General features: G+C 51.1%; 1 protein-coding gene across 6 annotated transcripts in view; it reads right to left on the bottom strand.

Moving 5' to 3' along the window:
• The window catches only part of POLR1A (RNA polymerase I subunit A), a 78042-nt gene that overhangs the window by 3390 nt on the left and 51480 nt on the right, over nucleotides 1–23172 (bottom strand). For 3 of the 6 annotated variants that reach the window (XM_078348944.1, XM_078348946.1, XM_078348945.1), the window contains 17 exons: nucleotides 22568–22650; nucleotides 22293–22451; nucleotides 20603–20701; nucleotides 19373–19591; nucleotides 17959–18041; nucleotides 16842–17007; nucleotides 15704–15925; nucleotides 14639–14853; nucleotides 13303–13470; nucleotides 12215–12350; nucleotides 11615–11772; nucleotides 6314–6440; nucleotides 4604–4714; nucleotides 3638–3943; nucleotides 2537–2737; nucleotides 928–1045; nucleotides 230–394 (listed from right to left, as the gene is read on the bottom strand). In XM_078348944.1, the coding sequence (XP_078205070.1) occupies nucleotides 230–394; nucleotides 928–1045; nucleotides 2537–2737; nucleotides 3638–3943; nucleotides 4604–4714; nucleotides 6314–6440; nucleotides 11615–11772; nucleotides 12215–12350; nucleotides 13303–13470; nucleotides 14639–14853; nucleotides 15704–15925; nucleotides 16842–17007; nucleotides 17959–18041; nucleotides 19373–19591; nucleotides 20603–20701; nucleotides 22293–22451; nucleotides 22568–22650 (2736 nt within the window). The remainder of the gene's footprint in view (nucleotides 1–229; nucleotides 395–927; nucleotides 1046–2536; nucleotides 2738–3637; nucleotides 3944–4603; nucleotides 4715–6313; nucleotides 6441–11614; nucleotides 11773–12214; nucleotides 12351–13302; nucleotides 13471–14638; nucleotides 14854–15703; nucleotides 15926–16841; nucleotides 17008–17958; nucleotides 18042–19372; nucleotides 19592–20602; nucleotides 20702–22292; nucleotides 22452–22567; nucleotides 22651–23172) is intronic. The other 3 variants (XM_002757543.6, XM_035273408.2, XM_017964189.3) reach the window with 1 other exon arrangement.

The following is a 23172-nucleotide window of genomic DNA, read 5'->3' as shown; positions in this document are numbered from 1 at the left end:
GAGATCACGAGGCAACCCTGCTCTATCACTTGCAAGAGGAAGGCCCTCTTCCTGTTCCTTCAAAGCACAGAAGCTGGTGTCAGGTTTGCTGTTCAGCCCCCTTCAGCTGCCCCCACTCCCCTCAGATCCCGAGATCTCACTGGTGTGCAAGGAAAGATGCCCATGGGCGGGCCCATAAGCCCAGAGTGGTCAGAAGAGGGGAGGCCAGGGCACCTGCCCACACACTGACCCAGCATGGTGGCCTGCTTCAGAAACTGGAAGCTGGTTTCAAATGTCATCTGCTGTAGCGGGGAAGAGTTTGACTGGATCCCAAAGCGATTCAGTGGCTTGTAAACACCCTCGAAGCACATATAATCAGCGACCAGGGAGAGATGGCGAGGGTCGACTGCAATGCCTGTCACACGGGAGGTAAAATCAGGAGGGATTAAGCAGTGACCATGGGAACAGTCAGCAGACACAGCTAGGCTGCCTCCACATCAGCACGTGGTTCTGGAGTGAGACTCCGGGGCTCCCCTGCAGCTGCGCCACCTGCTCACACTACTTCACCCTTTCCTCTGCTCTGGGGCATCTTTCCCTGACCCCTGCATCCTGCTTCCCACTTCCCTCCAGCAGCACAGGCAATAAGGATCTAACCACACTGTTTTCATTTGGGAACTGCCTTTGGGGAAAGGCAGAATGGGGCCAAGTCATCAATGAGGAGCTTCCTCAAAGGAACCATCAGATGAGACACCAACGAAGCAGCCAGTGATGGGAGCTGTCACTTCTCTGCAGATCTGAAGTCTCCTACAGGTGTGCTCACTGCATCTGTGCTTCAGTCCCCGCCTTACTCAGTGCTGGACCGATATGGTCCTGACCCTCCTTCCCCGAGCCTTCTGGTGTCCTGACTGGCACCCAGACCTCAGGGTGTTGCCTGCAAGCTCCTCTTACCATACACGGCAAAGACATCCTTGATTTCCTTCTCAATCACCCGCAGTGCAGCCTCGATGCCATACGTGTTGGCCATGGCGTGGATATCATTGGAATAGAGGCGGTGCAGATCCAGGATCTGGAGAGGAAGGAAGGGATTTATTTTGAGGGTCTGGCCTTCCGCTCCCTCTGCCTGCATATCTCCCCCTGGCCGCTCTCTCTCGCCTTGTGTCTGGCAGCTCGGTACAGCTGATGACAAAGTGGTCAAGAGGTAGCCCAGGATTAGCAGAAGGAAATGCTGAGGCAGAGGTGCTGACGGCTCGCTGGCTGGGGCCCAAGGTCTGTCTCGTCATTACAAGAATCCAGGGATGACTTTGGACACGCTTTAGATTCAATAGGAAGAAAAGGATTTTTTCTTCTTATTTTTAAACTGAGAGCCCTGTTTACTAGGATTAAAGCTTCCTTTGGGAGGTGAGTTCCCCCAGCAGTGACACATTAAAGACCCTTCCAGGGTGTGTAGAGTGGGGACTGGTCAGCCACACAGGTGTCTGCTGGGCCTCACCAAGGGGCCGAGACTGCAGCTGACCTGTCTTGGAGGAGACTCTCGCCCTGCACTCTAGATGGGTGCCAATCCTCCCTGCTCATCCTCTGGGAAGGGTTTGGTAAAAGGGGTCAGGAGAGCAGGGGACTTTGCACGGTGGTCACTGGTGGGGGCAGAAGTGTATGTGGCAGGGGGAGCTTTCCCAGCCTAGTGTAGACTTGTTGGGGGGTTAGGCTAGAGGACCCCAGGTCCTGTGTTCTGTGGGGGAAATCCAGAAGGTTCTGGGAGAGTTAGTGAAGTGCGAGAACTTGGAGACACAGCTCAGAGGAAAGGACAGATGAGCCGGTGAGCAGGTGGGACAGGAATGCCGGGCACCTCCACCCCTGGGACCCCCTTTAACAGATAAAGCACGCAGCATCCAGGCAGGTGATGCAGCAGTGATTTCTTACAACTCTACTTCAGGAAGGTTTTAATTTGAAGGAAAAACTGTACTCAAGCCGGGCACAGTGGCTCACACCTGTAATCCCAACACTTTGGGAGGCCGAGGAGGTTGGATCACCTGAGGTCAGGAGTTTGAGGCCAGCCTGGCCAATATGCCGAAACCCCACCTCTACTAAAAATACAAAAATTAGCCAGGCATGGTGCTGTGTTCCTACAATCCCAGTTACTCGGGAGGCTGAGGCAGGAGAACTACTTGAACCTGGGAGGTGGAGGTTGCAGTGAGCCAAGATCATGCCACTGCACTCCAGCCTGGGCAACAGAGTGAGTTTCCATCTTGAAAAAAAAAAAAAAAGAAAAAAAAAAACAACCTCTACTCAAATTAGCCCAGGCGACTGTGGGCTGGAGAAAGTTCAGCAGGGTGCTTTACTGTGGGCCTGAATGAGGCTAACATGCCCGGGAATCCTGGGGAGGCGGGCGAGGGCACACACCCTTGGTTTGGGGAATGTAGCCTAGAAGCACGAATAGTTCAGGAAGGGCCAGAGTAAATCGGCTGGAGTGAGCCTCCTGGTGGCTGGGTCCTGAGACAACGTGGGGTGGGGGCTACTGCTTTGTCCCAGGCCAGTAGACAGCCTGTGAGGGAACACATACCTCCGCATACTTGAACAGCTCCGGGAGGTTGATTCCCTCTGTGTTTAGCACAAGCTCCTTCTCGTTCTTACTGTTGGTCGTTTCATTCAGGAGGCACCGAGTGATGCCCTTGGTTGTATAGACAATGGCATCATGGGCCAAAGATACTACCAGGGAGCTCATGTCAAAATTGATCTTCATCAGAGGGAGCTTCACTGTCACCTGCAAAAGGAGGGAGAGATGGGTAGGGAGACGGCCACCCCAGCCCCCACAAAGAGGAATGGGGTGAGACTCCTTCAAAGCCTATTCAGGAACTCGCCGACTGGGGGAAGGTGGTCCTGCTGGGCAAGCCAGTGGGTAGTCTGAACACTGTGAACCGTGGATAGGTCAGCCACGTCCAGTCCCCCAGATTCAAGGGGGAAACAGTGGGGCTATGTTTTCACAGCTGTCGGTGACAACACTGAGATTCACATCGGCTCAGCACTGCCTTGAATGTCGTTAAAGACCACAAGGCATGGTACATGCTGTTTCCCGTGTGTGATTCTTGTTATTACCCCATTCACTTGGGAACTACTGAATTGGATCTAAGGAAAGACAAAGCGTAAGTGTGTGTACATGTCTAGGCATCCAGACCATCCAGGCTTTAAGGGAACTGTGAAATCCCTAGAAAGATGGTGGCAGGGGCTGTGTGTGGGGAACTGAAGTGCCCCTGCCTGCAGGCACGAACAGCGTCTCCATAACATGTGTTGTCCATGTTAACACGTCTGTTGTACTGAAGATTAAAGGAGGTAGTGTATTTGAAAATACCTAAAGGGCCTGGTAGATCAGTCCTGTGTCTTGAAAGATCAGGGAGAACTGCCTTACCAGGGTTTGAAAATGATACGTGTGGGCCCTTTTTCGGGCAGAGAGTTTATAGCCATCACCAGATTCTTAAAGGGATCTGGGATTAAAAAGAACAACTGACTCTCATAGGCCCCAAACAGAAAACCTGAGTATGCTCTGAGCGGGAGACCATGGGTTGCCTGCTGCTCAGTGGTGCAGGGGAGCTCAGCAAGCCCCTCCCAGAGGCACTTGTCCAGCTGGACTCATCACCCAAGCCCTGGCCTGCACGGCCACACTGACCTGGCACCACAGGCTCTCCTCGGTGTCATACTGGTAGTCCTCTATGAAGGAGTGGATCTCACGCACAGCCTGGACCCGGTGCTTCGAGGCCTCGGCCCCCTGGGGCTCCTGGCTGTGGGTGGATTTCCGGGGCTGTGTCAGGAGGGCGGGCAGGGACGGGGCCTCCTCAGCGCCTGAAGCCATCTCTTCGTCTTGCTCTTGGGTCTCTTGAGCACCTTCCCCGTGGGCGTTCCCTTCCTCCTGCGTGTCCTCATCATCATTCTCCTCGCCTTCCTTCTCCTCCTCTTCCTCACTCTCATAATCAACCTGGCAGGAAAGGGAGCGCAGGCTGTGTCATTTGGGGTCTACCTGAACTCTGCCTGTGGAACAAAGATCCGAGCAAAGCCTTGGCTGCCTGGGCTACCCAGCCCCACCTGCTCCACACTCATGGCTCCTCTGCTCCGGCCTGGTTGGCCTTTCTTCTTCCTTTTGCCCTGAGAATGCTACTGCTCTGTCCAACTGAGCACCCCACAGAGGTGGAGCTCACCCTCACTCGGCCCTCACTGGTACACCCACTCACCAGTAAGTTCCCTCGGCCCCTCTAAACTGCCCTTTGTCCTTGCAGCCACTGTGATGGCAGGGGACTGGTTTGAGGGAGGGGAAAGAGGCATATTTTCATTGTAAAAACCAGAGGCAGCCTGACTTTTTCTTGCCAGAAGCCTGTCTGGGTCCTTGACTCTGATTCAAGTCCAGGGATGGCCAGATCTGAAGGGCCACCCTGAACGGCCCTGTGCCAAATTCCCACACTATGAAGCCCATCTTTCAAAAGAGAGGTTATGCTAAGCAGGCAGGTGCTGCGTCAGGGTTCCTTGTGGGTTCGTGGCATGACACAGAGGTGTGGCCTGGGTGCCGGGAGATGATCCCTCCAGGTTAACAGGGAAGGAGGCTGGGACCATAGCCCCTTCACCCCAGTGCAGGATCTCTCACCTCCTCCTCCTGCTTCTCCTTGCGTTTGGCATCAGAGGCATCGGTGTCCCCCTCATCAGCTTCAGCGTCCACAATGTGCCCCTCCTCTTCCTCATCGCCCTCCTGCTCTCCCTGTGGTTTAGGTGCAAGGAAGATTAACTCCAATATCCAGTGCTCAGTGAATCCATCCACCCAGCCACCCACCCACCAACTCATCCACCCATCCATCCATCCATCCATGTCCCACTCTTCTAACCCCTTTCCCCATCCAGCTACCACCCTCCATCCCGACACCCAACCCAACCCATCCACCCGGCATCTACTCTGTCAATTCCCGGATCTCAGGCCTCCCTTCAGTATTCATTTTTACATGCACCACTTACATGCAAAGTTTGATTCCTAAAAACTAAAAAAAAAGTGCTGGGGCTTGCTTTCTTAAAAGAAGATGGTGTAAAATATTGTTCCAAGTATTTTTGATCAAACCCAGTTGCAAGTGGGGATGAGGAGGAAGGGCTGTCTTGGTGGAATACTGAGTACCTCTCTCTTTCTTTCTCCTCCTGAGCTTGGCTCATAGTTTTTGTTTCCATTGTTTTTTTTGAGACAGAGTCTTGCTCTGTCACAAGGCAGGAGTGCAGTGGCATCTTGGCTAACTGTAACCTCTGCCTCCAGGTTCAAGCGATTCTCTTGCCTCAGCCTCCTGAGTAGCTGGGACTACAGGCACATGCCACCATGCTCAGCTAATTATTTTTTACTTTTAGTAGAGATGGGGTTTTACCATGTTGGCCAGGATAGTCTTGATCTCCTGACCTCGTGATCCGCCGGCCTTGGCCTCCCAAAGCGCTGAGGTTACAGGCATGAGCCACCACACCCAGCCTGACTCCCAGTTTTTTATACTCTCCTTCTGGATGAATTAAGAATTAAGACCAGACAGCATTCTAAAGATAGTCCCTGCTTATGCTTGAGTGAGCCAGCAGGTGAACTCACAGAGCAGGAGAGACTTAGCATTTTCCCTGGCCTAGGCCAGCCCCTCATTTTAGGGCTGAGGGGACAGATCCAGAGAGAGGTGACACAACTGGAACCACAGAGCTGGGTGGAGGCAGTCCCAGTCCACGTCATGCCCCAGCCCAAGCAGGCTCGCCGTTGGCTTAGACAGCACCCAGGGACCTGCTCCCACACCACCCTTAGGTCTGGCCTGCTCCTGGGTCCCCTGGCAGATGTCTGATTATTTATCTGGACTATTTTGCTCCTACTGGTTTTTCTCTCTTCTTCACCTTTTTGTCACTGCAGCCCAACTTCCCTGTTTCCAGATATGTCTCTGGTCCCTGCCAGTGCCCTGGTGGGCCTCAGTTCATCTGGCCTGGGCAAGTTGAAGGCAGAGCGAAAGGAAACTGGAAAAAGAACTTTCAAAGGCTCAGCACACGCCATTACCTTGAGCCCCTGCTCAGGATGAAGACCACTCACAGCAGGGTCTTGGAGAGCAGAGAGATGATGCAGAGGCCTGCCCTGGGGCTGGCTATACTATGCTGCCTGGCAGCCTTGCCTGCCTGCCTATCAGGCCAAGAAGTGGATGCTGCTTCCAGGCTCTCTCAGAACAGCAGGTAAAAGCTGAGGCAGGTAGGAGATGGGCCAGCACCAGGACCGGGCTGGAGGAGCACAGAGAACAGGCGCAGAGCCTGCCTAGCCTGGAGGCTCTCCCTGTGTGACCCTAGTGACCCCCGGGGACTCACTCACCCGACTCCTCCCGGACTCCTCAGCATTGTCCAGATCCCGCTGCGTAGCTCTTCGAGTGTTTACGTTCCTGAAAGCTGATGCTTTATTATTCTTCTTTCTGATGGATTCCATCAGAAGTTTAAAGAATCTGAAATGAGAAGAAAGCAACAAAGCCCTGTGCAGTACGGCATGTCCAGCTCTGCCCTCATTTCAGGGGGTAGGATGCTGAGGGATTCCCATTCCCACAGGGGATTAGTGCATGAGATGGGGGCCCACCCCTCCTAGCTGCTCGCTTTTCCCTACCCGCTGTTTTGGAACCATCTCTGGCGTGTCAGGAACACCAGCTCCACAGACTGACAGGCCTGGTTTCAATATGAGCTCTGCCATCCTCAGGGTACAAGTGGGACAGGCAGCTTCCTAAGCTTTAAGCCCCTTGTCTAGAAAGTATGGGAATTACTATGGATTCTGCAACCTTGTTTGCTAACGATGAGAAACAACCCTATGTCTGATTCTTCTCACAGGGCCTGGCAGAGTGGGTGCTCGGTGAAGGACAGTTGTTGGTGCCGCTGTGGTCGACCTCTAACAAGGCAGGCAGGGTCTACTGTAGGAGAGGGAATGCCACCCAGAACTAGAACCTTCCCCACCCACCACTTGTAGCATCTCCCGAAGGGGGTGTTGCTCCAGCCAGAGAACTCCCATTATAGCAAGTGATGAAAGAACAAAGACTTTGGCCAGGCGCAGTGGCTCACGCCTGTAATCCCAGCACTTTGGGAAGCTAAGGTGGGCGGATCACGAGGTCAGGAGTTTGAGACCAGCCTGGCCAACATAGTAAAACTCTGTCTCTACTAAAAATACAAAAGTTAGCCAGGCATGTTGGCACACGCCTATAGTCCCAGCTACTTGGGAGGCTGAGGCAGAAGAATCACTTGAACCCGGTAGGTGCAGACTGTGGTGAGCTGAGATTGTGCCACTGCACTTCAGCCTGAGCAACACAGTGAGACTCCGTCTTGAAAAGAAAAAAACATGAAGATTTCAGAAGGGCTCCTCAGAATTTCGAAGGGCAGGGATAACTTGGCTTGTGGCAATGAATGGTGTCAACAGGTTAGAACCAAACCAATTGAAAAGAACCAAGCTGAGGCTCAGAACCTGGCCCTCTCCACCTTCTCCAGAGCCATCTATTTTGAGGGCCTCTTAGGATCTACCCTGTCCCATCCATACCACTTCTTGCTGCATAGAATCCCTTGCCTGTCTTTTCCAAAAGGTCAGAACAGCACACCAAGAGGGCTGCTTGTGACTGAGAATTGGGTCCCTCACGTGTCCAGCCAGCTGTCCCATTTTCTCTGAGCACCTATACTGTGCCCAGCATGTGCCAGCCCTGGTAGCAAAGCAAGGACGAAAAGACAGGCTCCTGGCCTCAAGGAGCTTAGAGTCTTCATTTGAAAAGTAGGCAGGTCCAACGTATACAATTTTGCTCATTATAAATGAAACAATGCCACTCACCCACCCCAATATTATTATTATTATTTGGTTGCTTGGTTTTTGTTTTTGTTTTTTTTTTTTTTGGAGACTGAGTTTCGCTCTATCACCCAGTCCGGAGTGCAGTGGTGTCATCTTGGCTCACTGCAACTTCCACCTCCTGGTTCAAGGGATTCTCATGCCTCAGCCTCCTGAGTAGCTGGGATTACAGGCGCCCACCACCAAGTCTGCTAATTTTTGTATTTTTAGTAGAGACAGGGTTTCACCACGTTGGCCAGGCTGGTCTTGAACTCCTGACCTCAGGTGATCCACCTGCCTTGGCCTCCCAAAGTGCTGGGATTACAGGCATAAGCCACTGCACCTGGACTCCAATATTATTTTTTAACTTTTTAAAGGTGTACGTCGTTTACCCTTAGCAGAAAAAAGCCCCCTTATCCATGAATCCAGAGAAGAGCTTCTTCACCAGGCACTGGGGACAGGAACAGGATGGCCAGATGACTTTAGAAAAATAGAATCCCACTTGAAAGAGGGGGCAGGAGAGATGTTTCTGTAAGGACAGGTTCAGGTTAAAGTCCTTGTCCTGCCACAAACTGGAGAGGAGGGCCTCGATCTCATCTGTAATACGGGATCACTCTCACTCTGCGCCTGAGGCTACTGCGCAGAGCAGAAGAGATGGAATGAGACAGGGTGGGGGTGCGAGGCTCAGCTGCTCCCACACACGGGGCTGCTTCCCGCAGCTGGGCGCCTCGGCCTGTCTCAACCTGTGGCAATGTCACGGCTCTGATGCTTTTGCCCCCAGCATCTCACATCCAGCCTCAACTCCAAATGCCCATCTGCTCCCTCCCCACAAGGCACCCTTTGGGCCTTTGCTTGAGCTGCTCACTCTGCCAGCAACTTTCCTAGCCAATATCTACCTACTGAAGCTGTACCCATCCTTCAAGGCTGGGCCTCAGCAGATGTAACTCCTCTAAGAAGCCCTCCCTGATTCCCCCAGTTGGGAATGCTGTCTACCTTGCCTGCCTCTTTTGGTGACCAGGCCTTGCGGAGGGAAGGTGAGGAGACAAAATGAACACCTGGTGAGTAAGTGGTAGGCATGTGAGCAGTGTGCCAGTTTTCCTGGAGGTGCAATTTGCCCTCCTGTGATTTTGCCAAGAGCAGGGGAACTAATGGCCCAAACTGACTGCCTACTCAAGGTTGTGCTGTTCATCAGAATGTAGCAACTAAAAGGGAACAGGAGGGGCAGGTGGCAGAGAAGCCTCCCATCCCACACAAATAATTACAGAGCACATGACCCCTGGTGGTTTCTGAAAGCGCCTGGCAACAACTCCACCACCTGCTGTTTGGAAAGTCAGATTCACAGAAGCTACAATTACAGACTGTCAGCTTGGTCTTTTCATGGCTGGGGACCGGAAGCCAAAACATACAGCCCCTAACTCCTAACTCCTAGCTCAGTGCTCTTTCCACTTCACCTCCCCCGCCACCTGCCAGACAATGTACACAGTCAACCTGATGGGTGCCAGGGCAGAGATTCGGGGGGCCTTCTAAGCTTGTTTATCTCTACCTAGGGAACCATCTGTCTCATGATTTTTTTCTCCAGGCTCTGTCAAGAGTCTCCTGACCCCACAGCTGGGAGAAGGGAGGGTAGGGGCAAAGAGAAAGAAAAGGAGGGTTGCAGAGAGGAAGGAAAGGGGAGGGAAGGGAGAAAGGAAGGAGAAAACTATTCTTGGGGGTTGGCTGCTCTTTTGAAAGTGCACTCACACCTCCTCCCATTTCCTGTGGGAAGCCAGACGCCTGAAGGCAGCTGCTCTGCTGCCTAGGGCCAGACAAAGGGAGTCCAGACAGCACCCAGCTCATCCACAGCCCTTCTTTTGGCTCTGCCTAACCCCTCAGCCCATTCTGCTGAGTCCTTGAGGCCATCTCCACCGAAAGCTATTGGCATAGCTTTATCACAGCTCAGCTTTTCAAGTGCACAAGCAAAATGCAGGGAGGAGTTGAAAAAGTACTTCACAGCTGGGAACAAGCCAGGGCTATCTCTCATCAGGAAGAAGTCTTAAAAAGTGATTTCCTATTTTCAATTCCATGAGGTAATATAAGTAAAAAGAACCCCGGCACGGGCTGGCACCGACCTCGTGCCAACTTACCTGCTGGGCAGGCCTGGGCCTCCTGTGAACAGAACTGGGGCAGAAGATTTAACTCTGCCCATCCCTGGTTATTCTCAAGCGGCCATGAAATCTGAATTCCCGTTTCCCAGAAAATGGCTGCCAGGCCAGCACAAACCCCCCGCACTTGCTAGTTATGTTCCTCGCCGTTCATTAAGGAGCTGGCAGGCTGGTGCATGAAGCACTCCTCTGCCACTCTGTCCAGTGCCCTACAGCACGGAGGACAACTCGACAGAAGAAATGTTCTCAGCCTAGGCCGGCACCAATGCAGGTGCTCCCAAGGCCCAGCCAACAACAACTTCCCCAGGGCTTGTGAACTGGGGCAAGAAGCAACTGGCCAGTGACCCCCATCCAAAGGACTGAGTTCACATCCAGGCTCCTCTACAACACCCACCATCCCCAATGCCACCTGCAGAGAGGGCTGGCTTGAGGCCAGGCCCCATAAGGTGAGAGGGCAGAGGGCTGAGGGCAGAAAAGTTGTGCTGTGTTGCTCATGCCTGCCTGTGACTTGGCAACGAATGGGCATTGCTCAGTATGTGTTTGTGGGATGGCTGAGTGCAGGGAGCTTTCTGCTTCTGCTCTGTCATTGCTTCTCTATCGAAGCAGCTCCCAGAAGACCCGAGAACTGGTCTAGATTAGAGGCAGTGGTCAGTGGCCTGTGGCCAGATCCTGCAACAGATCAGATCCCTCTGGTCCTTACTGGGCTTTTAAAAAAACACGAATTAGTTACTGATGTTTAAAAGTTAGGAGATCTCATTTATATAAAAGCAAAAGCAAGTAATCAAGTGACCCAAGAAAGAAAAAAAAAGCAGGGGCAGGAAGCTTGTTTTCTTTCTTTTTAAATCAAAAGATCTGGTGACCCTGGCCCCCATTCCTGCATGGTAACAGGTGCCCCCGGACACAGGCTCCACACTCTTCAGTCTGCCAGGGGCCTCCAAACCTGCTTCACTGGCCTGTCACCTGCTGGGCTATGCAGCACTTGTGTTCACTCTTCGCCATCTAGGGTCAGCTGGTGAGTCAAAACTGCTTCGCAGGCTCTTCCAGGATTGTCCCAGGCCCCAAAGAGCCCATCTTCCTGCTCCCCTGAACTTAGCATCATGGCCTCTGCTTTTCGCATGTCTAACAGTAACTTGGAACTTGAGACAAAAGTTCCTTTTCCCTACTGGACAGGAACTGGAATTTCTCTGGAGGCAATCCTGGTAATAGAATGGAGGTCTAAGAGCAGCATGCCATCTGCGCATTGTTCACTATTCACAGAATCTAAATGCATCAGGAACCACATTATGCTGCCTGGAGTAAAACCGTATCAAACATTAATAGCATATGCTGCTCTGACACCACAGAAGCACCGTGTTGACGGTGCTCCCTTCTCTTTACCACACCCACATTTCCATGTCTTAATGCCTGCAAGCCCCAGAAGACAACAATCCTGACATCAACCCAAAAGAAGAAATGGGCTCAGAGAGTGATATGTGGCTCACGAAGTCACACCCACAGCCAGATTAGGTGTGAGGTTTCCAGATCAGGCTGCAGGGCCTTCTGTATTCCTAAACTCTTCCCTCAAAGGACTCATTTGGGCAAAGGCACTCAATCGCTAGGAGCCCTGTGGCTAGGTGCTTCCAGCCCCAGTTCAGTCAAGAACATTCTCTGGGTCAAGGTCAATGACAGTAACAGCCTGAGCCCTGACCTTGTTTCCATGAAGTGCAGGATGTCCTCAGGTCTCAGGCACTTCTCCTGCTGGTAACACGCATGTGGCAGAAACTGAAACCGCAGCTGGTACACCCGGAATTTGTTCTGTTTTTCTTCTATACATAAGGACTCCTGGACGTCAATTTTCTGCAATACCTGGAACCAGACGGACAGAGAGAACTTGACTTGTTCAGGTCCCAGCTGACTGTGCAATGCAAGTGGGTTATGAGACCCAAGGGTTTACAGACAGCCGCTAGGACCACAGGCCAAACCCTGGTATGGATCTGCTGGGGGGCCCACAGCTTGCAGTCACCTCCAGAGAGTGGGCTGAACCTCCCAGAAGTGGCCTCAGCAGAGCTGGTAGGCAAACTCAGGAAATGGTTTATTTTTCAGGTATAGGAGGATGCTGTGGAACTAATGACTCTCAAAAGCTTCCTGATCTGTCTCTGCTCAGCACCTAGCAGAGACAGCTTATCTCTCACTGGTGGGAATCTGAGCCCAGGGTCATAGCAGTAAGCAAAGCCTGTTCTTCACAGATGGGGAGGACATAGGCACATGCCTTCACCCCGTCTGCAGCCCGGGAGGGAGAGACAGTTACCTCCCCTAAGCACACTCTGGTGAGTTGCTTCTTCAGGCTTTTCACTCTCTTCAGGGCTTTCTTGGTGTTGAGCACAGGCACACTCATCATGGGTGTCTTGATGTTGGCGCTGGCCACCATGAGAATCTCCCGCAACCTGTCACAGAATGAGAGGACATCCGATCATGAGTGGCAACCAGACCCTCTGTTTGGGTGCAGCTCTTTCTAATGATGTCAGAGTTCTTCTGGGATCTGAGAGAGGCCTGGGGATCTCACAGGGATAATATGCTGGATCAGAGAATCCCAGGTCTGGCCTTGTGTGTGACAGAGGAAACCCCTGTCAGTTTCCTCCCTGGACTGCCCACTCTTTGAGCTCATGGATTTGTCTGATTCTTGTTTCCTATCACTTGTGCTTTGCAAACAGCAAGTGTCTGCTGATGCTTACTGAATGAGCAAGCGATGCAGGAAAGGCATCAGCACCCACAGTACTCTTGCTGCGCTCAGCTAGCCCTCACCGCCCAGCTGTACAGTGGGCCCCAGCCTCCGGCCTTACACAGGGGGGCCCTCTGAGGTTTGGGAATTGAGGTACCTGTCCAGAGTTCATTTGCTAGAAAAAGGGAGGGCCAGGTACTGAATGCAGATGGGTGTGAGCCCACACTCATTCCTCTTGCCCAGCGCATATGTTTACCTGAAAGGCCAGGGCCCAGGACCATGTAGGGCACGTTCTATGTGAATGGTTCCCCTGGAGTTGGACAACCAGGCACCCTGTGTGGGGCTTGTTAACAATGTGCATCCCTGAGTCCTTCCCCTAGCAGTGTGTGGTCTCACAGGCATCTCCAGGAACTTGGATGCAGGGGTTGGCAGAAGGATAAATGGAGATCCTACCAGGCCTGGGTACCAAAGAATTTCAAACCCAGCCAGACTCCGGAACTTCTAACCCTGATCCCCACTTTGATGAGACTCTGTCTCTCTCTCTCTCTTGCGCACACACACACTCTTTCTCTCTCTTTCACACACACATACTCTCTCTTTCTCTCTCTCTCTCATTAAATGACTCCTCCAGGAGAGCCTAGGACAGATCCCACCCCATGCTCCCATGTGCCCCACACCTTGGAATGCCCAGGGTGACGTTCATCTCGCCTCTGCCTGCAAAGTGGAAGGTGTTGAGGGTCATCTGGGTGGAGGGCTCTCCGATGCTCTGGGCGGCCAGCAGGCCCACGGCCTCACCTGGCTCACACAGTGAGCGCTGCCACTTCAGCTGCAGCAAGGTCCTCAACCTAGAGACGGCAGGGGGGCAGCAGTGGTCAGGAGCAGATGCCACAGACTGTCAACACTGCCCAAAACCAGAAACCCAAAACCTCTACCTCTTTCTGGACTTTTTTCCTAGGCAAAAGATCCCTCTAATCTTCACATTCCCACAGGTGACCCTGAGATGTCCTTAAATTACACAGCACTGATCCCAACTGGGTGGCTGAAGCTCTACCCATTCATGCTTGGTCTTTTCATGTTTGCCCCCAGAATGTCACATGTCCACACTGGGCCTGTTACCACAAGCCCCCTAAGCAGGAGAATTTCTGGGCTCAACTACTCTCTTTTTCCTTTACTCATTCTTTTTTCTCTATTAATTACGACAGTTTGGAGACAGCTTAAACCTCCTGCTATAAAAATTAGAAAGAGGTTCATTATCGGGATTAGGGGGGACTAGAGTGTTTATTTTTTTAATTAGTGTAAATGGCTGCAGACCACATCAGAAGTATTCATGCTGCACAATCTGTAATTTATTAACCATTTTTCCTATGAAGGCTGACTCTGTAAGAACAGCCACTAGGAGCACTGTACTATATCGTGTGTGTGTGTGTGTGTGTGTGTGTGTGTGTGTGTGTGTGTGTGATGTTTGTGTGTGTTACGTTTGTGTCTGTTATGTTTGTGTGTGTGTGTGTGTGTGTGTGTCTGTGTATACTAGTCCAAGCTGAGGCCTTCAGATGGTCCTTTCCTTCTCAAGGTATGGGAATCCAAAGCTCAAAGGATCACTGGAGTAATCAGATCCAAGACCTCATGAAAAGTTAAGACGTGGTGTCCCTGGGCATGAATGACCTGCCCTGGATCACATGGTTGGTGGCAGCAGCTGAACAGTGACCAGACACCCTGACTCTTGTCAGCCCCATCCACCACACACCAAACCCAAGAAAGCAATCATTTCTGCAAGGGTGTCCCAGCAGACCACTAGCCCTATCTTGGCCCGGATGGGGGTGTCCACTCCTGCCTCCCTGCATTGATCACTCCTGGGCCTTCAGGGCTTGTGCAGAGCCCCTGGCTGTCTTACTGCCCTCCCTCTAACTTAAGTCTCAAACCCAGGAGGCAGCCCTCTTCTCCCAGAGAGGGTAGGGCAGGGGCGAGGAAGCACATTCTCCTGCACATGTTGTGCAGCAAAATCACTGTCATTACCTGTTGAGAGAAAGCTCAGATTTCTCATAACTCCTCTCTGTTTGAGCTGCCCACTCTTGACTGTAGTCATCAACCTTTGTTTCAAATGTTTCTGACACTGATGCAAAGTGTATGTCAGGGCGCCAGACAGACAGACTGGGGTCAGGACAACTGGCCGCCTTCTTCTGGTATTTCCTTCGGCTGTGCTCATCCAACTCATACCACATCCTCAGCATCTGAATGGAAGGATGGGTCTCAGCTACGTGGGAGGGATACCCAGTAGCATAAGGGGGATCAAAGGCATTGGCTTCCAATGAGAGTAAAGGAAAACAGAAAGCAGAAACCTGATTGCAATGAGAAACCATCTCCCCATTTAAAATGGGGAGAGACTTACATCTGTCCCAGGGTACCCTGCTTCACTACATGTCTAGCAGCTCTTCATTCTGGCCCATTCAAGCCCAGGGAGGGTGAGCATCTAATTTACTAAGCAAACTGGGATTCTTTTAGAGTTATGATTAGGCTAGGACAAGAGGCAAAAACCACGACTGTCTCAGGCCAGCTAGGATGTAGTCACTGTGAGCCAGGTTACCTCTGGATCCAGGCTCTTTCACATGCTCTGTGCCCTCAAGGCTGTCCCAAAGTAACTGCTTCAAAGAGACCCCCTACTTCCAGCTCCCAGGTGTGCTTGGATGATGGGAGGCACCAGCAACAGAGGGAAAGGTGGGAGGAAGAGGATCCTGGTATTTATCCCCAACCCCCTCTAGTGGGTCTCTACCCAAGGCTCTGTCCAGTGGCCCTGGCACATAGCCGTCCTCTCTGTTTCTCATGACTGCTCCCTATTCCCTCATACTTGGGGTGGTGGGGAACCCCAAAGTCACTGGCCCCATTTAGTTCCCCCAAATCCTGCCTACACCCTTAAGAGTCCCCTCCTTACATTCCCATTTGAAAGCCATTCTGTTCTGACTGATGGTAAACAAAGCTGGAATTCATGATTCCACCCTCTATTAGGAAAACAACCCCTCATCCCTCACGCACTGACTAAGCCTGGATGTGCTGGGCATTAAGGACACCACCTCCCTGAGTCACCTCCTGGGTCCCCAGGCTGCGGCCGTTCCGGTTTCCACTCTCAAGGTTCAGCGCTTTCACAGCTGTCTGAATTTTCTGGGAATAATTCAAGAAGGCGCCTCTTCTCAGGAGGGTGTTGGGGTGCTTGCTTTGCCATTTTTTGATGGCTCTGAAGTGGCGGAGAGCTTTTTTGGGATCAGCTCTGGATAAAACTTCATGGAGATGATTTGATTTCATTATCGCCTAAACAAACAAACAAATCACACACAAGATCAAAGAGATGAGGGCCATGGAGCACAACACCTGAGGGGACCCAGGTAGCTGGTGTGGAACCCTCACGACGGGGCCAAGCACCCACTCTCCAAGAGGCTGAGCATCCATTGCTAATCAGGGCTCTCATTTTGCGCAAACCAGACTTGGGAACCAATGGTCTTAGGAGCACAGGGAGGCATGGGAGAGAAAGCAGCACACTCAGAGCCCCTCCAGGAGCACAAGGGAGTTTCTGGGAAGAAAGGAAGAGGGGAAGAGCGATGGCCAAGCTCAAGGACAGGAACCAGGATGGAAACCACCCAGCACCAGAGCACAACCCTCAATTCTACCATCAGCTTGATGATCTTGGACAGGTCACATCAGTTTCAGTTTCCCCATCTGCCAAATGGGGTGACTGCCCAATCAACAGTGATGGTCACTACCAGGGTATTAAGGTACAGAATGAAAATGGGGAGTTTGTGTCTGACAGGCCCGTGTTCAAATGCTAGCTCCGGCACACACACTGCTTACTTAGGCTCTGATACTCAGTTGTCTCAGCTGTAAAATGGGCAAAGCAACGCCTACTTCCCTGGGTTGCCGTGAGGAGGAAAACAGGTAGTACTGCTAGTATGCTTTAGCTGGGGGCCCAGCACACAGCAATTGGCCCCAAACAGGAGCTGTTATTCCAGAGGTGCTCATGCCCTTCAGTAGTCACCTCACATGATCAAAGTCCCCAGGCTTTGAACTTGTCAAGTATTTCAGGGCACTGACTGCTGCCTTATAAACCCTCCCCACTCTACTTTTCAACGTCCACTTGGACTGGGTCGCAAAGCTCAGGGCATTCCAGTTCTCTAACCTTAGTGGAGAGGCCCACTGCTCGGCCCCCAGGATCTGTAGTCTACCACACTACCTTGTAGTTGCTGGCCAGGAAGGGGAACTGCTTGGGCTGCAGGAACTGTGTCTTGGGGACGTCCAGGCCATCCTCCCCATACAGGAACTGTACCACACTGCCATCACTGTCTCGGACTGTGAGATCATACTGCACGACCAGCCCCTCCAGGTGTTTAATGATGCACCTGTAAGGACACCAGCAGCTCAGTCACCACCAGGCTCATCACCTCCCAAGACAGCCTCTGATGAGGGCTGGGGGCAGTGGAGGGGAGGTAAAGGGAGACTGCCATTCTGCAGGCAAGCAAGACTTCAGGACAGGCTGGCTTCAATGCCCCGGGGTCTGGGCTGGCTCCAGCATCCCCCAGCCAGAGGCTGCATTTCCTGTTGGTTTTCTAGGAGGAGGAGGCTGCAGTCATGTGACTGAGAGGCTTGGCTACCACCCCTAGAAGTGGGCGTCCATCTAGCCCTAAGTGCTCAACGACTGCCTGCCCCTGCACTCTCCTCCAACGCAGATCTCCCCAGAGACCAGTGTCCTCAGAACCACAAGTTGGGCAAAGCAGGGGAGCTGTCAAGGATTCTCAAACTTGGTCAGCCCAGGGATCACCAAGGACACTAAGGGGTATTGGGAACTAAACGCTGATGTGAATCCCTCAGCTGGTGGCCTTTCTCCTCAGCCTTAGCTCAACTTCTCCTGCTCTCTGCCCTAGTCCTGGCCCTTCTTCTTACCTTTCCAGCCACTCTGCCTAGGTTTCCCCTCCTGCCACCCTGAGAGGGCTTCCCAGGAGTCACTGTCCCCCGACCCCAAGCTGTGAGCCAGTAGTCACTACTGTCTTGGCAGCTGAGCCTTCCAGAAAGCAAGACAAGCTTGCCACTGTCCAAGACTTTCTCCCACAGCCATAGCTTCCCCCAGGGAATGAAAGACCCTCAGAACACACAGCCCTTTGTATAAGCCTCTGAGCTCTACCAATCCTGCAGAAGGGGAAGAGTATCTGCTGCTGTCTCAGGCCATTCAAGGAAACTTTTAAGAAGTTTTTTCATCCAGAGAATCTTAAATGAGCCATTGATGTAATGTGAAAGATGATGGGATGAAGGACCTTGGGACTATATCTCAAGGGGGCACGGCAGGTGCTTCTTACCTCTGGAGATAGCCTGAGCGGCTAGTTTTCACAGCAGTGTCGACCAGGCCCTCTCGTCCTGCCATGCAGTGGAAGAAGAACTCCTGCAGAGAATGGAACCCAGGTCCCAAAGGTGAGGAGAGTGTGCTTCCTAAAGGGTTTAGGCCAACACCTCCAGCATCCTTTCCTAACCAGACAGGCCACTCCCTTCCCTGATCTCCTAGGACTTTGACCTCCACAGCTACAATGGCCCCCAGTGTCTTCTGCCCTACCCTGTGGTTCTCTTTGCCTCGCACTGCCCAAGAGCAGAGGGACAAGTAGACCAGAAGTAACAGTCCATGGGTCTCCAGGATTACAACCCATGCCCCATTTTCCAAATAGAAACGGCACTGGTGCCTTACCACTGTTGGCTTCAGCCCACATGTCTAAATTCTGCTTCTAACAGTGTTAACGGGTACAGGATGCTTTCCAAGCTTTTTGATTACAACTCACAGTAAGAAATACATTTACAATTGTAATCAGCAAACAGACATATACATATGTGTGCATATAACAATATGTAATTCAAATGAAATCCTGCTGACACAATCCTATCCTTTACTACAGGAGATAAACTCTGATACTGTCCTTACCCCTCTATTCTATTTCATTGCATTAAAAAATGCTGATCACTATGCACTATGATGATTTTATGATTCACTAAGAGGTCACAATCAGATTTTTTTGAAGTCTGGTCTACAGGAACTCCGCACCATCCCTGCCAGAGGCCATGAATGACCAGTGGAGACAGAGTGTGTGGGGCTTGTGGAGAAGACGCTGGAGCAGTTGGTAGCCTTGCAACAAAGTGTTGGTCCCCTGAGCTGGGCTTAGATGTCTGATCACAAAGGTCATCCTTTCAGAGATGTATTAGACCAAAGAACAAGATATCAATTCTAAAAACGCCATTTCTGACAAGTATGAGGAGAGAAACCATTCTTTTCAGGGAGAATTCTGCTTCTGACAAGCCAAAATTAGACATGTGCTACAGCTAGTCCCATTATGAAGGAAATAAATCTCTGTGATGCTCGTTTTGGTGAGAGCACCCAAGTGAGTGGCACCCCACCCCCAGCTGCCTCCAAATGCAGATAGGAATTGCTTTAGAGGTCACACAGAAGAACAGAGTGGAGTTGGGACTGTCCTCTTTGTCTTTTCATCTATCAGCAAACACTTACCGAGCACCTGCTATGGCCAGCACCGCTCTAGGCTCTGGCACTACAATGGTAAACACTATGTGGTTGTGTCCTCATAGGCCCTAGTGTCTGGTGGGTAAACAGCAAATGGCTTGCCATTTATCACTTGACTGTTCTTGCTCAAAGTCATTGGCAGAAGTCACAGTGTGTCTACAATTAAGCCTAGAAATGAGGGAAAAAGACAATGGAAAAACCAAAATACATACAGGAGGTTTGATGCCGGTGAGGAATCTGCCAGTGACAAAACCACCAGCCCTGGGGGTGAACTCATAAGGCTCAAAGCAGGGCAGTGATTTGCCAGATGCCATCAGCGGGGGTCTCCGACCTTCCAATTCAATCTGGCCCAGCAGGCATGAGATCTGGAGGACAGGAAACCCACAGGAATCTGAAGACCCACATGTGTGTTCAACAGTGCTTTGTCCCAGCTGGAAAGGTATAATCTGACCTTGAAGAAAAGCTACATGGAAATGGGGTTTAACCTACATTGAGGCTAACCTACATTTCTAAACAAACCAGGAAGCTTTCATTTTAAGAAAAAAAAAAAAAAACCTGTATCTTCCTTTTATTGACTGATCTGGATTTTCACATTTGGGGTCAGCTGAAAATGGGTGATAGCTATAAAAGGGGCCATGTCTCAGAACCATCTCATGTTATACCTGTAAGGGACTGGAAGGTCCTAATGGGGAAAGGGAGGTCTGCAGGAAACAGCCATTTACTGTAATCCTCACATTCCAGAGCCAAAAGGGAGCTCAGAGCTGGGTATGGTGGCTCATGCTTGCAATCCTAGCAATTTGGGGGGCTGAGGCAGGAGGATCCTTTGAGCCCAGAAGTTCAAGACTACTCTGAGCAATACAAGGAGACCTTGTCTTATTTTCAATAAAAAAAAAAAAAGGTGGGAACTCAAGCTATTGAGCTGTTTGCTTAGAAAGTTGCCTATTAATACTCTTGGGGTGTTGGGGGAGGAGAGCAGTATATCTAGGTTTCAATTTAGTCAGGGGATTTCCTAATGGCTTTCAGCCTTTCTGTTGTCACACTCAATAGACAATGGGGTGGGCCTTTAGACCCAAGGACATCAAGATTTAAGGTTAAGAAATCTCTAGAACAATGTTTATAATATTAAGATCATGAAAAATTACATCAAAATTGTGAGTGTATACAAATGTACCTATATAACATGAATGTATGCCGTACAATAGCATAGCTCGTAAATTCATAATACACATCTACATTATACATATCACATCTGCATATTCACAGCTACATCTGCCTTTAACACTGACATGTTAACAGTGGTTAGCATATAGTGATTTCTATATGCTTTTCTGTTTTCCAGTACTTGCCACGTTTTATAGGGAACAAACTGAAAACCATCTACTACTGTCCCCTACCCTTCTTTGCCAACACACGTAAAGCTGCCAACCCGCCTCTGCTCACACCTGCATCGTGTTCACAGTTGAACCTTTGGCTCCCGATTGCACCATCATCTGCAGGCTGTTCTCTGGGAACTGTCTGTGTAGACCAAAAGGCATGCATGCCTGCAGATTAAATCGGTACAGTGGTCAGTGACTTCATCCCCTTTAAAAATCCCAGGAGGCAGAAGCAATACAGCCAGAATATTTATTCAGACCTAAGTGCTAAATCCCACTTGAGGTAAGGGAAAGCATCATTCGGCATTAAACCTTCCCTGGAACCCCTGAGAGGTCAAACAGGTGCTCCCTGCTCTGCACTTGCTGAACTTCCTCTGCTAGGATCCCCGAGTCTCCATTCATTGGCCAAAGAGTAGCAAAAAGAGAGAAGGAAAAGTAGAAGCAGAGGGGCTGGCAGATCCAGTTCGTGATTCTAAAAAGAAACTGGAGAAGAATAAAATTTAAGCTGATGCCCTTGATTCACCCAGCAGAGCCTGGCCTGGGTCCTCCCCCAGCATGAATACCAATGTCCGCATCACATTTACGAACATGCCATCCACGCCCTATGTAGAAAGCTTTGGCTTGGCTCCAGGACCAGTAGAACCAAGTATGCCCCTTCAGAGGGAAACTGGGGAGATGCTGGGAAGGGAGGCTCTGAGTCTGGGGCTTCAGCCTGTGCCTGGGATTCCAGAGATTCAGCCCAACACAGGAGAGGCAGAGCCCACAGGTAGGCAGGGGTGACAGGAAGAGGGCAACTGTAGGCACAAACCATTCTGAGACATATCTGAAGACAACTTCCCTATTCCCAGCATCCCCAGTTAGCCCTAGAAGCTGAGCCTCCTGATTCTCAGGGAGGTGCTAGGAAGGCTCCTGTCAACAAAACCCCTCAAGGATGGAACTGGTCCCCACTGAGAGGTCTATCTTCTTCACCGCCTAAGGGATGCTAAAAGCCAGGCAAGAGAGCACCACAGACAAACTCTGACTTTGATGAGCGTTGGCATTATCTCCTCCTGCCCTCCTCAGGCTGGGCCTCAGGGCCCAGGAGGCAGGGTGAGGGCCAGGCCAGTTTCTCCAAGCAGCAGGATGGAGAGCCCTGGCTCTGGGGCAGAAAGGCAGAGAAAAGCAGGCTGTGGTTTCAGCTCATGCAGAGATTTCCCTCTCCTTTCTCAACTGCCCAGGAATTGGCTTGGCATTGTGTAATAGTAGCTCCTTAAGCCTCTCTGCAGCCCTATGAGGTGGTGCCCCTTACAATCTACTTTCAGGTGAGGAAACCAAGGCATGGACTTGTTATCTCACTTGCCCAAGGCCACATGGCAAGTTCAAGGCAGAGCAGGACTGGAACCTAAGCCTTTACTCCTGGCTCCGCTGCACAAGCAGCAGGGGCGATTTGGGTCCCTCATCCTGCTTATTCACCCCTAGTGGCCCCATTCAGCCCCTCTGATCCAGTCACCTCAAAATAAAAACACTTAAAAAGAAAAACAGCACAAAGCATTCTCTCTCTTGGCACTATTCCGAGGCCTATCTAGAGCCTAACTGAGGGAGGGAACAAACCCCTGGGCTCTTCACAACAATGGGTTCTACCCATCCCACCTCACATCTCACCTAGACAGCTGTTAAACAGCCAAAGTGCTCTATAGGGCCTGGGTGAGAATCAAAATGTAATTTTTTAAAAAATCAGCGTTCAAAATGGTGGGATAAGTGCATGCAATGCCGGGCTAACCTTGTTAATCTCATTGCTGTAATGGTTCACTTCCTCCTTGAACTTCAGATCAATCATGTTAAAATCCCTCTGGTCCTTGCCCAGATGGGCATCCTGCCATTTTTCTCGGACCTCATCATATGATGCGGCTTCTGGCAGATTTAATGCAGCCCTGACAGCCTAGAATGAGAACAGAAACACATCGGAGGCTGTGGCCAAATGAGGAGGATGGGGTTTCAACTGGGTGCACACTTCACCCCTCTAGGGCAGACCACTGCCTCAAAGGCCCTCCTTACCCGGAGCCCACAGTGGATGGATTCTTCAATGATCTGCTGCCTCTTCACATCTGCCTTCAGCTTCACCAAAATGTCTTCCACGCCTGTGAAGTGAAACAAACAAGCATGTAGGGGACCTCAGGCCTGACTTCTCCCATCAAACTGTAAACTTAGTAAGGTCAGAGCACAGAGCCCAGTGGCACAGACGCAGGAAACACCTGAGTAATGAAGATGATATTAACATCATTACTAATAGATTGCCACCATCTCTTAGAGATCAAACCTTATAATCCTGATTTTACAAATGACAAAACTCAGGCTCAAAATTGGGCTACTTTCTTGCAGTCATATAGGTAGAAAATAAACCCAGGCCTGGGCCCCCAAATTCATGCTCTTAGCCACCAGCTATACTACCTCTATTCCATAGATACGTGTTGGTTGAATAGGCTGAAGGTGTAGAAGAGGTTCTGGATAAAAAGGTAAGCTCAGGGAAGGAAGAGAGAGAGAGAGAGAGAGAGAGAGAGAGAGAGATGGGGAGAGGGAGAGAGAGATAGAAAACATCCTAGATTGGGGTACCAGAGGCCACATGTCACAGGGGCCACCCTACATAGCTTGAGTATGCCTGT

Source organism: Callithrix jacchus, chromosome 14 (assembly GCF_049354715.1).
Source record: "Callithrix jacchus isolate 240 chromosome 14, calJac240_pri, whole genome shotgun sequence".
Taxonomy (NCBI): Eukaryota; Metazoa; Chordata; class Mammalia; order Primates; family Cebidae; genus Callithrix; species Callithrix jacchus.
Note: the sequence above shows the minus strand (reverse complement) of the source record. Positions and strands in the feature narration are given on the sequence as shown.